Raw genomic sequence first — 13147 nt, 5'->3', positions numbered from 1 at the left:
AACACATACATGTTTGTCACAAAAAACAGTCATAAAATTTGGTTCTTTCATAAATTTATTATGGGTCTGCTGAAAATGTCACCAAATCTGCTGGGTCAAAAATATACATACAGCAACAAAATTTGTCAATTTTGGTGATGTAGCGAGTTGTGTCAATCAAATTAGCTTCATGTCATGGCCTCTTCACTTCTTGTAAGAGATTCTGATTGACTACAGCTGTTGACTTCTCATGAGCCCATTTAAATAGGGCTCATTTGACCCAGTGATTAGACTCAGCTACAAAAGCTACAATGGGAAAGTCAAAGGAACTCAGTGTGGATCTGAAAAAGCGAATTATTGACTTGAACAAGTCAGGGAAGTCACTTGGAGCCATTTCAAAGCAGCTACAGGTCCCAAGAGCAACTGTGCAGACAATTATACGTATAAAGTGCATGGAAGAGTTGTGTCACTGCCACGATCAGGAAGAAAACGCAAGCTATCACATGCTGCCGAGAGGAGATTGGTCAGGATGGTCAAGAGTCAACCAAGAATCACCAAGAAGCAGGTCTGCAAGGATTTGGAAGCTGATGGAACACAGGTGTCAGTCTCCACAGTCAAGCGTGTTTTACATCGCCATGGACTGAGAGGCTGCCGTGCAAGAAAGAAGCCCTTGCTCCAGAAAAGGCACCTTAAGACTCGGCTGAAGTTTGCTGCTGATCACATGGACAAAGATAAAACCTTCTGGAGGAAAGTTCTCTGGTCAGACGAAACAAAAATTGAGCTGTTTGGCCACAACACCCAGCAATATGTTTGGAGGAGAAAAGGTGAGGCCTTTAATCCCAGGAACACCATGCCTACTGTCAAGCATGGTGGTGGTAGTATTATGCTCTGGGGATGTTTTGCTGCCAGTGGAACTGGTTCTTTGCAGAAAGTAAATGGGATAATGAAGAAGGAGGATTACCTCCAAATTCTGCAGGAAAACTTAAAACCATCAGCCCGAAGGTTGGGTCTTGGGCGCAGTTGGGTGTTCCAACAAGACAATGACCCAAAACACACATCAAAAGTGGTAAAGGAATGGCTAAACCAGGCTAGAATTAAGGTTTTAGAATGGCCTTCCCAAAGTCCTGACTTAAACCCCATTGAGAACATGTGGACAGTGCTAAAGAAACGGGTTCATGCAAGAAAACCATCCCATTTAGCTGAACTGCACCAATTCTGTCAAGAAGAGTGGTCAAACATTCGACCTGAAGCTTGCCAGGAGCTTGTGGATGGCTACCAAAAGCGCCTAGTTGCCGTGAAAATGGCCAAGGGACATGTAACCAAATACTAATGTTGCTGTATGTATATTTTTGACCCAGCAGATTTGGTGACATTTTCAGCAGACCCATAATAAATTTATGAAAGAACCAAATTTTATGACTGTTTTTTGTGACAAACATGTATGTGTTCCGATCACTCTATCACAGAAAAATAAGAGTTGTAGAACTTATTGAAAACTCAAGACAGCCATAACATTATGTTTTTTTACAAGTGTATGTAAACTTTTGACCACAACTGTAGCTGCTCCACCTTGTAGATATAAAGTGATACTGTGAAACTGACTGAATTAAAAAAAAAAAAAATCTGATAGATATTTTGTCCAAGCCACCCAGCATTAGTCTGCATCTTTGTTTGTTTTCTGATCCTGGATCTGCTGTACCCTGGGCCTGGAGTGCTTTCTCTACTGCCAAAACACTTGACTCAAATTACTCTAGAACAGGGGCTATGCTGAGAACTGCAGCATGTGCGCTCTCCGATTCCAGTATGAAGAAATAATAGTAAATTATATGTTATTAAAAATGGTCGGTTAAAATACCTTTGATGTAATAGCCAGTAGCTTTTATTAGAAAGAACATGTACCCTGTAGCTGCTTATTGCTGGTGTATAGTTAAAGACTGATAGTGTGAAGAATAATGTTTTCTTCCCCTTATTATTTTCTGCCTTTGTATGTGGGTGAGACTTAGGCCCAATCACATTTCTCTTTTGGACCACTACCCCTTGTTTCACAGTTTTCATGCATCTTGGCATGTTTTCCTCCACCAGTCTTACACAATGCTTTTGGATAACTTAATGCCTTTACTTCAAGCAGTTCAGTTTGGTTTGATGGCTTGTGATCATCCATCTTCCTCTTAATTATATTCCAGAGGTTTTCAATTTGGTAAAATCAAAGAAGCTCATCATTTTAAGTGATGTTTTGTCTTTTTCCAGAGCTGTATATATATATATATATATATATATATATATATATATATATATATATATATATATAGCTTATCTAGTTAACTTTAATGATTTATCATATGTCTTCAAAAAGAGAGAAGGATGTGAAAATTAATTTTTTATAAGGAGCTGAAATGGGCTTTTATTAGCTTCTATTTAAGGTGGAATGGAAAATGGAGCTAGCTAGTTAGCTACTGTAAAGAACTACTAGAGATTTGTTTATACTTATTAATGGAGAAATTGGCCATAAAACATTGTAACTGCACGTTAGTCTATGGTAATATATTTGTTATTATATTTTTAAAAAGGAAAATACTCAAATTTGTGGATTTCTTTGGTCACTTGTGCTACACCAGTGATTTTTCATAATCCTCTGTTTGGAGTGTGCCTCTGAAGAATCTCTGTTTTTTGGGCCAGATAGCCCTCACACTTCCCCCTACACCCTTACACACTACCCGCATACACATGCAACACAGAGGAGTAGGGCTAACTGGGTAGAGTCAAGGAGTTAAATGTGTTTGAAGTTAATTTAATCAGCCTATTTATGGAATTTGTATTTATATATAATTAACTTTTACTTAATTACTTTCTCACTGGCAGTATCTGGCTTTGTTTGTAGTTTGGCATGAAGATATGTTTAACATTCTTATAGAAAAGTACAAAAATAAGTCTCCAACTAAACTAAAGGTCATCACAATATCTACATGTAGCTTTAGCCAGAGTTAAAATCAAAGAGCAGCATCTATTATCAAAAAAGTTATAAATTAAAAGATATTTAGAGATGAGCAAGAACTCTCTACTTCTCTACATCAGTAACTGCTGTAATCATAATAATAATTCACTTAAAATGCAATGTATTATGTAACTTTTTAGAAATTAAATAAATTACTACATTTATTAAATTGAAAATAAATTTGTAACATGCTAAAAATTGTAGTACAGTATATTAAAATATACTTTTATACTTAAAGTATACAAGCAGTGTGCTACTTACAAAAAAACAGGAACAAGAAGCATATTTGAACAATTGTAGTACTCATTAAATGTATTATAATTTTACTGTAAGCATATTTAAAATATGAGGGTTACGTACATGAAGTAGTATGTTTTTTTCATTTTAGTACAGTTCATTTAAGTCAGACTTTTGTACTGTTTTATACAATTAAAGTAGAATAATAAGTACAAAAAAAATATTGTTCAATTTTAGCACTCTTTACATATACTCTTTAAGTTCCATGTTGCACCATTGCATTGTGTACCTGTACTCACAAGCCACTGCCGTCAAAAAGCAAAATCAGGACAAGGCTAATGTTTTCCAGAGAACAGTGTGATCAGAACCAGCACTCCTGGGCTGGACAAACACAGACAGAGTCAATCAGTGCAGTTTAAACTCAGTTTTAATGAGTATCGAACAAAGAGAAAATCTTTAACCTGAAAAGAGGTGGAAAAAACAGGGAAAACTAAAAACAGTGCCAGAATAGAGGTGGAAAATTGAACTTTGAGAGCTGGCTTTAAGCAGAGCTTCTCACTACGAAAAAACGACAGAGTTCAGCCTTGTATTTCTTTCAGAGCTCGGACTGAGCAGTGGCGGGGACACGGCGAGTTTCCGTGTTCCGCCTCTGAATTCGTAGAGGTGCCTGTTAGTGAGAGAGGTAGAGTGAGAGTTAGTGTGGTGCTCAGCATCTGTCTTTTTATCAGACTTCTCGTCAGCGTGCCAGCAGAGCTCATTATAGCATGAGCCAGCTGTGTGTAGTACTGATACGTGAGGTGGTGGGGGTCCACAGCAGAGGACACGAGTGAGGCACCCCAGAGATGGTTGGTCCCTGTCCAAGGTGCTGAACCTCCAACACAAGCAGTTCAGCACCTTGGACAGCAGTGGCTGTCTCTGGCTTTTGCATTTACTACAGCTTAGATTCAAACCAGAAGCTTAAGAAGGGAATGAGTGAGGCTCCATATACACTGCTACCACTGTCCAAGGTGCTGAACATCTGGTAGAAGCAGTTCAGGACCTTGGACAGCGGCAGTCGTCAACAGCTCTGGAAAAAATAAAGAGACCACTTCAGATTCTCAATCAGTTTCTCTGATTTTGCTATTTATAGGTTTATGTTTGAGTAAAATGAACATTGTTGTTTTATTCTATAAACTACGGACAACATTTCTCCCAAATTACAAATAAAAATATTCTCATTTAGAGCATTTATTTGCAGAAAATGAGAACCTTCAATAATGCAAAAAAACAAACAAACAAACAAACAAACAAATTATATCCATAAAGTTTTTAGAGTTCAGAAATCAACATTTGTTGGAATAACCCTGGTTTTTACTCACAGTTTTCCTGCATCTTGGCATCATGTTCTCCTCCACCAGTCTTACACACTGCTTTTGGATAACTTTAAGCCTTTACTCCTGGTGCAAAAATACAAGCAGTTCAGCTTGGTTTGATGGCTTGTGATCATCCATCTTCCTCTTGATTATATTCCAGGTTTTTCAATTTGGTAAAATCAAATAAGAAACTTGTCATTTTTAAGTGGTCTGTGATATATAAGTGGTATAATGAGCCTAATTCATTCCGTTTTTAAGGCTAATTTATGCTTTGAATTATAATTTTCTAAATACATCATACTGTACCCTATGGCATAGCATAACACTCACTTCTCTGTGCACAAAAAAAAAAAAAAAACATATAAAATTACCAGCAAACTGCAACAGAACAATACTATGTTTTTATTATAGAAACATAATGTGTTAAATATGATACTACTGTGAATAGCAATGCTTAGAAAACCAGTACAATATGATTAACTTAATAGCTAGATTTAAATATTAGAGCTAGCTGGTTTGCTAATGCTAAGCATTGTTTAGTAATGCAAACCAAACTTATTACAACATTTCTGTTTATTAATGGCTTAAATAGTGAAAATCGAAAGCTGTTTTTACGAAGTGCAACCATGATGAATAAAATTGCATCTTTCCTATTGGCTCCTGGTTCCATATATATTTGCATACAGGGCATTTCCTTCAGAGTGGCTTTTTGTTGGCTAAAGGCCACAGCAACCACTTATGCCCTATAGGAGAATTATGCCATGCATTTAGAGGGTCATTTTACTTTATTTATAATTGGTTATAGGAAGCATCTAACTCAGGTTAGTTTTTTTTTTTTTTTTTTTTACCAGAGTGGAAAATATCAGATATTAGAACTTAATGTGTGCTAATGTTTTTTTTTTTATTATTATTATTTCAGCAGTGCTATACCAATCATTAATATATTTCAGCTGTGCTATACATGTCATACATATATACTCCAATAGTGCTAGTCAAATAACATTGGAGTAAAACCAGTGTTTTTGGAGAAAATACAAAACAATGCCAAGGCTAAGTTATCTTAGCTCATATATTATATAAGTTATCACAGCTAATATATTTAAGCCGAAAAAAGCTGTAAAGAGGTTGTAAACTAGAGGTTGCACTAAGTGTGATGAGTGATGTGAGTGGACCGTATAAATGAACATTTCCCCTAAAATCCAAATGTTAGAAAAACTGCAATATGATTTAACGTAAAGTAGTCATAGTCCAATATTAATAATTATCTTATTCTTTTCACTAATTCTTTTTTTTTTTAAGTGATGCACTTATAACAGCATCATTCATATATGTTGTTTGAAAGAATATAAGATCTAACGGGGCGTTCTAATTTCTAATTTCTAACTTGACATAGCCATTGTTTCATTATTTAGCCTCTATGACCTCTGCAGCCCTCAGAAGAGTAAACATGTTCTGCTGTATTCTGTATGCAAGTCAGTACTTTTGCATATTTTCCTTGATCTAAAATATGGGTCACTTTTAAACAGCGAATAATAACGAACAGAAAGTCTGAGCAGAGTGAAAAAATAAATAATAAAAAAGTCATAATTGAGCTCCAAGGCCTTCATAGAGACCAAGGCCTGTTTTAGCCCTGTAAACACACTGATAGACCCCTCCATTCTCAGGACTCGTTAGCGCCCAGAAATATACAGCAAGCTCATTGCTACTTTTCAGAGGTGCAGCGCTGAGGGAATAAAAGACTAAGACTGGCCACATAGTCTCACACACACACACACACACACTCACACACATATACTCTCTCGCTCGCACTCTCGCGCACCCGCAGTGCAAATTACGTCCATTAAAAATGCATGAGACAGAGCTCAAAGTGCTCCAGGTGTTATAAAGCACAGTGCAGTGGCAGAGTTGGCTGCCTGGCTGGCTGGCTGGCACGTGCCCCTGCATGGCACCACTCCCATGCCCATCGGTAGCACTTTAATCATCTCTATTGGACTCAGCTAAGCGAGCGGAGTCGTGCCCACAGCCTCATGGCTCTCTCCTGCACTTACGCCACCTCGGTGTCAACGGGCGACCCCAAGGATTCTGCACCACTCCTGCAGAAAACACCCCTCTATTAGCGTTTGTTTATTTTTCGCTCTTTTTCTCCCCCCTCTGTGCCGCAGTCGTGTAAAAGCCAATAAGAGGAAACTGTTTTCTTTGTCTTCCTCTGCTGTTTCTTCTTGCCTTTCACAAGTTTGCACAAAGAAATTTGCTCTTTATTGGTGATATGAGAGTGTGAAGCTTCACAACTTTGTGGTGCGGAGCGTTTTTTTTTTTTTTTTTATGACAAGCCACTGCTTTAATGGCAAGTCTCATAAACATTTACAAGCTGAGTGGGAATTTACACACAGTTTTGCGCGCCTCACACAGATTCCTTTTGACACTTTTGTTGGCATTGCAGTTAGCAGAATCTGTGCCTCTTCTGCTCTTCTGTTGAGTGTGTTTTTTTCCACCTAGTTCCCACACACAACAACAGTGTACTGAATGTATTTTTGCACTTTTTTTTATCTTTTCGCTCTGCATTGGAGTGAACTGGACATATATCTTTATTTTTTGTCTTAAAAAAAAAAAACGTATAGTTTCCTTGCTACCATAGTGAGGCAGTGAGGCAGACCCCTATCATTGGGTGACATATCAGAGGCTTGGTGTTTAGTACATTCCCTTCTCAGTGCTGGGGTCTTGGGTTTAGGGAAAATTCTAAGTTTTCCCTCTGTCTGTGTTGGTTTCCTCCCACATACCATAAACATGGAGATCATGTTTATTGGATACTCTGAATTACCCAAAAATGGGTTACTATAAATGTCTTTTCTACATTGTAGGAACAAAAATAACACCTATAGATAAATAAGACACATATATAATTACGTAGTGAACTAACACTCTAAACACTCTAAACACTCTAAAGCGCTGCCACTATGATTGGGAGATCGCTAGTTGGAAGAGTACAATTGGCCTTGCTCTTTCTGGGTGGGTTGATGGCACTCTTTCCCCTTATCACTTCAAAGGGTGATGTCGATCAGCACAGGGCATCTGTGAGCTGATGTATCAGAACCAAGTCGCTGCGTTTTCCTCCAAATGCGCTGTGATCAACAGCATCAACAGCAGCTCGAAAAGAGGCGGAGTCTGACCTCACGTGTCTAAGGAGGCATGTGCTAGTCTTCACCCTATGTAACTGAGTAGCAGCTAAATGGGTTGGACAATTGGCCAGATAAATTAGGAGAAAAATGGGAGAAAATTGGAAATAAAAATAAAATAAAAATAAAATTTACACATGGTCTTGGTGATTATTATTATTATTATTATTATTATTATTATTATTATTATTATTATTATTATTATTATTATTACTACTACTACAGCAGACTGACCTGCACCCTCTAATAATTTACATAACTACAGAATAACGCAAGCAACAAAATTGCTAAATTCATTTCCAATGCCATTTTAAAAGCACATAAAAGCATAAGTGGACTAAGGGAGAAAAGCTAAAGCCCTCATTGTGTTTTGTTGACTCTGTAACCTTCTAAGAGGTGCATATACGACACGCGGAACATAAAAATATGTTTTGGTTTCAATGGAGTGCCGCATGAAATATTAATCATCAGTTTGGAAAGGAGTGTCTGGCAGCAGGAGCTGTCTGGCTTATTCCTCAGCCTGCAGAGCGACAACAAAACCCACACCCCTGTACTTACATACATATTCTCACACTAACGTTTCACACCAGTGTTGTTTCTGTATTATTTACATTTTTAATTCACCATCACCATCAATTAAAATCAGGACACTACATGCTAAATTTAATCTGTAAAAAGCATAAAAACAATTATAACAATTAATATATTTAAAGATGCCTGATTAGAAGTTGTTTTTTTTTTTTTAGTAATGAAAATATCATTCAAAGTCTACAGTTGCAAGAAAAAGTATGTGAACCCTTTGGGATTTACTTGGATTTCTCCATAAATTGGTCATTAAATGTGTTCTGATCTTCATCAAGTCACAACAATAGACAAACACAGTCTGTTTAAACTAATAACACACGAAAAATATATATATTGTGGCGTGAGGAGGCGGGGGAGTTGGGGGTCCGCCCCACGCCAGAGCGCACAGCCCTATGTGTCCCAGCTGGCCCGCATGAGGACTGATTAAGCAGCCAGCTGGGACAGGTATATAAACTCAGCCTCAGCTCACTCAAGGGGGAGGACTCTTGACTGGGGAGCTGAGGGCTGAGGCCGCACGGACCTTTAATAGTAAAAACTAAGTAATTCTACAGACTCTAGAGCCCCATTGGGTTGAGTTATGTTTTAAATTTGTTTTGGGTGTGGTGGAGGGCAATTTCAAGCCGAATAAAGGTATGATTTGAGTTCATTTACTCCCCGTGTCTGTGTTCTCTGTGTGCTTCCTCCTTCCGGGTCACAGTGGTCACGCCCCTAACCCCAGGGGCCTACCACAATATATATATATATATATATATATATATATATATATATATATATATATATATATATATATATATATATATATATATATATATATGCATGGTTTTATTGAGCACAACATGTTAACATTCACAGTGCAGGGTGGAAAAGTATATGAACCTTTGTATTTAATAACTGGTTGATCCTTCTTTGGCAGCAGAAACCTCAACCAAACATTTCCTGTAGTTGCAAATCAGACCTGCACAATGATCAGGAGAAATTTTGGAGCATTCCTCTTCACTAAACTGTTTCAGTTCAGCAATATTCTTGGGATATCTGGTGTAAATCACGCTCTCATTAATGGTCCCTTAACTGGAATGGAAATTAAATAGCCAGGACCTGCCCCAATTAAAAGCAGCACTAGGTAGGATTTTCTTTATTTTTGATCTTTTTAAAGAAGTAAAATTACAGCTTGAAACTCACTGCAGCGCTGCGTTGAGGTGTAATAGGAGGAATAGCGGTGCTCTCGTGTCTGTGCCGGAGCTCCTCTGAGCTCAAACCAGACTCTGTAAGTTTTCCGAGGTGGCCGCGACCAACGCTCGCGAGAACTGCGACCTGCTTTCCGACCTGTAGTTCTAACAGTTCTACAAAGACTACTGGTTCATTCTTTACAAACTAACATACAGACACTCTGGCAGAAGCTGGAAAGAGACCGAATATGTCTGTAAAAGCCAGAAAACGAGAAAGAGAAACTAATCCGCCTGAAACATTTATTACACTCTGCAACTGTAGGGGGAGCCCACGAGCACAAAATCTCAATCCTACCTAGTGGAGCTTTAAGTAGTGGGTTAACCACTGATTGAACAGTGGTTAATTTCATTTCATTTTGGTACGAACACCGCAGTGCTCCTAGACGAAATGCAATCCTGTGCATTGTGACTTGCTTTTGAACATTCACAGCACCGCACAGTGACATTCAACGCAGTTGAACTGATTGCATTGAACTGAAGTGCAATTCTGACACAAATTCAGTGTTCAGTGAAATTCATTTGTATGGTTTTTCAATAATAAGATCAAGTGCAGTGGTCTTGCATTTTATTTGGCACATATTCTGCATGTTAGCAAGGAAAAGCAATGCATTTTGTAGATTGCATTTACATTTTTCCATGGTAGTGTTTGCTTTTCAATTTGGCACTAATTCCTCTCCAAACAAAATTGGATCTTTACATGCGATTTCACAGAAGGATTGGTAACACTTTCTATGAATGTCATCTCTATAAGACTCTATAAACATATTCATAACCTATTATAATGCATTCATAAGGCATTATAAACATGGCTATACATATTCATAAAACTCTATAATTCATCATAGCCATGATTATTATGCATCATGAACTGTGATTATAATGCATTAATAGCTGTGTTTATAACATTTTATGCGTCAATACCAAGAAACTCAGTCCCAGCTTGTAGACTTGTATCATGACTAAAACAGCTTCCAACTTATAAACACACCCTCAGTAATCCTATAAATATATTTTAACCACTCATGAATTATACTTGTCTTAAATATAATATTAGTTATAGTCAATTATAATGTATTATAACAGGTTTTTGTGCGCTCTAAGTAAAGTGACAGACTTTCATTGTGGGACTAGATATTTAACGATAGATATAAACTATTTTAACATGTATATTATAAGCATAGCTTATAATGTATTATGATCACACCTCATAATGCTTAATAAACATGGCTATAGTGGGTTATGCATTTTTATAAATATTTATAGCCATGTTTATAATGCCTTATGAATGCATTATAATATATTATGAATGTAGTTATAGAGTCTAATAAAGATGACATTCATAGAAAGTGTTACCGAAGGATCAATAGGTTTGATTTGGTTCCTTTTTTTTAAGTTAAATCTTGTTGTTTTGTTTTTTTTTGGATGTAATACCTCTTGTGATTTGTTTAATCCAAATACATAGTGAGTCATAAATAATGTCCATGATTGTAGAAATGTCAGTAACACTTTCTATGAATGCCATCTCTATTAGACAGTAAAACCACATTCATACTATTTTGATATGCATTCATAAGTCATTCTAAACATGGCTTTAAATATTGATAAAAATGCATAACCCATTATAGCCCTGTTTATTATGCATTATAAACTGCTGTGCTTATAATATGTACATTCAAATAGTACATATTGATAATTAATAATCTTTTCCCACAATGAAAGTCTGTCATTTTACTGGGAGTGCACAAAGATAATATTTTGTGTTATAATACATTATAAGTGACTGTAACGTATATATTATGTTAAAGACAAGTATAATTCATGAGTGGTTAAAATAAATACGGTATTATTTGTATTATTTTATTATGTGTCTATAAGTTTAGAAGCTTTTTCAGTCATAATGCATTCCGAGTTTCTTGGTATTGACATATAATGTTATAAAGACAGCTATTAATGCATGATGATCACAATTCATAATGCATAATAAACATGGCTATGATGGGTTATACATTTTTTTATAATTATGTAGGCCTTATAAATGCATTATAATGTTTTATTGGTATGTTTATAGAGGCTTATAGAGATGACATTCATAAAAATGGTTACTGAAATATCCATTATGTTTTGTATCAGGACTGGAAATGCATCTCAAAAAAAGCTCAGTAGATCTTATTATACTTTTTTTTTTTTTCTTTCTGCCCATACATGCCCACTGACATCTTCTCCTGTCCTCCTGTCCTCCTCTCTCTCTGTCTCTGTCTCTGTCCAGATACTCGATAGACCGGAGCACAGACCAGGAACAGATTTTCAACATTGATGCTGTGACTGGTGCCATCACCCTGGGGAAGATATTGGACAGGGAAACGGCAGGTTGGCACAACATCACAGTGACAGCCGTAGAAGCAGGTACGTCCTCCGCTCCTTCAAAGGCAGACAGACGTGTTTTGGCCTAAAGCCTGTCACATCACTTTAAATAAACGGGAGGCAAATCATATGCCCTTTCACTGCGCAAGATTTTCTGCCTGGTCCCTTTCCTGTGTTTCTCCCCCATTCTGAGCTTTAATTTATGTTGTGTAGCTTTGTGACTGAATTCTTGATTTTTTTAAAGCTATTCACCATATATTTAATAAGATACAGCACCAGACAATGGATGGTACACACCTTACTTTTTTCCTGCATCCAGACTATGAAGAAGAAACACTTAAGCCATAGAACCCTACGGACGGATTTCCTGTCCAAAATCGCATCTTGTATTCTCAGCTTAATTACTCAGGAATCCCTTCACACATAAACATAATTCATATATGGTTAGAAAGAGCAGAACTTACTCTTTCTAAAAATAGTGATCATATCCCAGTGCGGTAAAGCTAAATCTACAAGAAACCCATTGAGAAAAACACCTAAAACAGTGAGATCTCCTTCCCCAACCAATATTATTTACCTTTAGTGCTTCAAACATTTTTATATGATGTTTCAACCCATATAACTGCATTCTTTCATCTGCGCAGAATAGCTAAAATTCGACGATCCCTTACTCAGTCCACTGCTGAAATACTCCTTCATGCTTTTATTTCCAGCAGACTAGATTACTGTAACTCCTTGCTTGCTGGCATTAGTTCTTCCTCTATCCATAAACTCCAGATGGTACAAAACGCAGCTGCCCGTTTACTCACTCACACTCGCACCCATGAACACATTACACCTGTTCTCCAAAATCTTCACTGGCTCCCTGTTAAATACAGGATTCAATTCAAGATTCTCTTACTTACCTATAAGGCATTAAATAATCTTGCACCTCCTTATCTGTCAAACCTCCTTCTTCCTTACAGACCATCTCGATCCCTTAGGTCTGCTACTGCTGGACTTCTTAAAGTCCCAGCCTCTAAACTCCGTGGCTTTGGTGATCGGGCTTTTTCCAGACTTGCTCCTCAACTATGGAATTCTCTCCCATCTGTGGTCAAACAATCCTCCTCTCTTTCCTTGTTCAAATCTACACTCAAGACTCACCTCTTTTCTCTTGCCTACGGCCTTCCCTCTGTTTAATGTACTATACCACTTATCCCTGCTGTCTGTTCTCGTACTATGTTGATTGTCTGTCACCACTTG

At 37.2% G+C, this 13147-nt stretch overlaps 1 protein-coding gene across 1 annotated transcript in view; it reads left to right on the top strand.

Annotated features, from left to right (window-relative positions):
• The window catches only part of LOC103036892 (cadherin-22), a 330834-nt gene that overhangs the window by 239082 nt on the left and 78605 nt on the right, over positions 1 to 13147 (top strand). Inside the window, exon 9 of the mRNA XM_022675617.2 lies at positions 11811 to 11947. Within this exon, the coding sequence (XP_022531338.2) occupies positions 11811 to 11947 (137 nt within the window). The remainder of the gene's footprint in view (positions 1 to 11810; positions 11948 to 13147) is intronic.

This window comes from Astyanax mexicanus, chromosome 5, assembly GCF_023375975.1.
Source record: "Astyanax mexicanus isolate ESR-SI-001 chromosome 5, AstMex3_surface, whole genome shotgun sequence".
NCBI classification, from domain to species: Eukaryota; Metazoa; Chordata; class Actinopteri; order Characiformes; family Acestrorhamphidae; genus Astyanax; species Astyanax mexicanus.
Note: the sequence above shows the minus strand (reverse complement) of the source record. Positions and strands in the feature narration are given on the sequence as shown.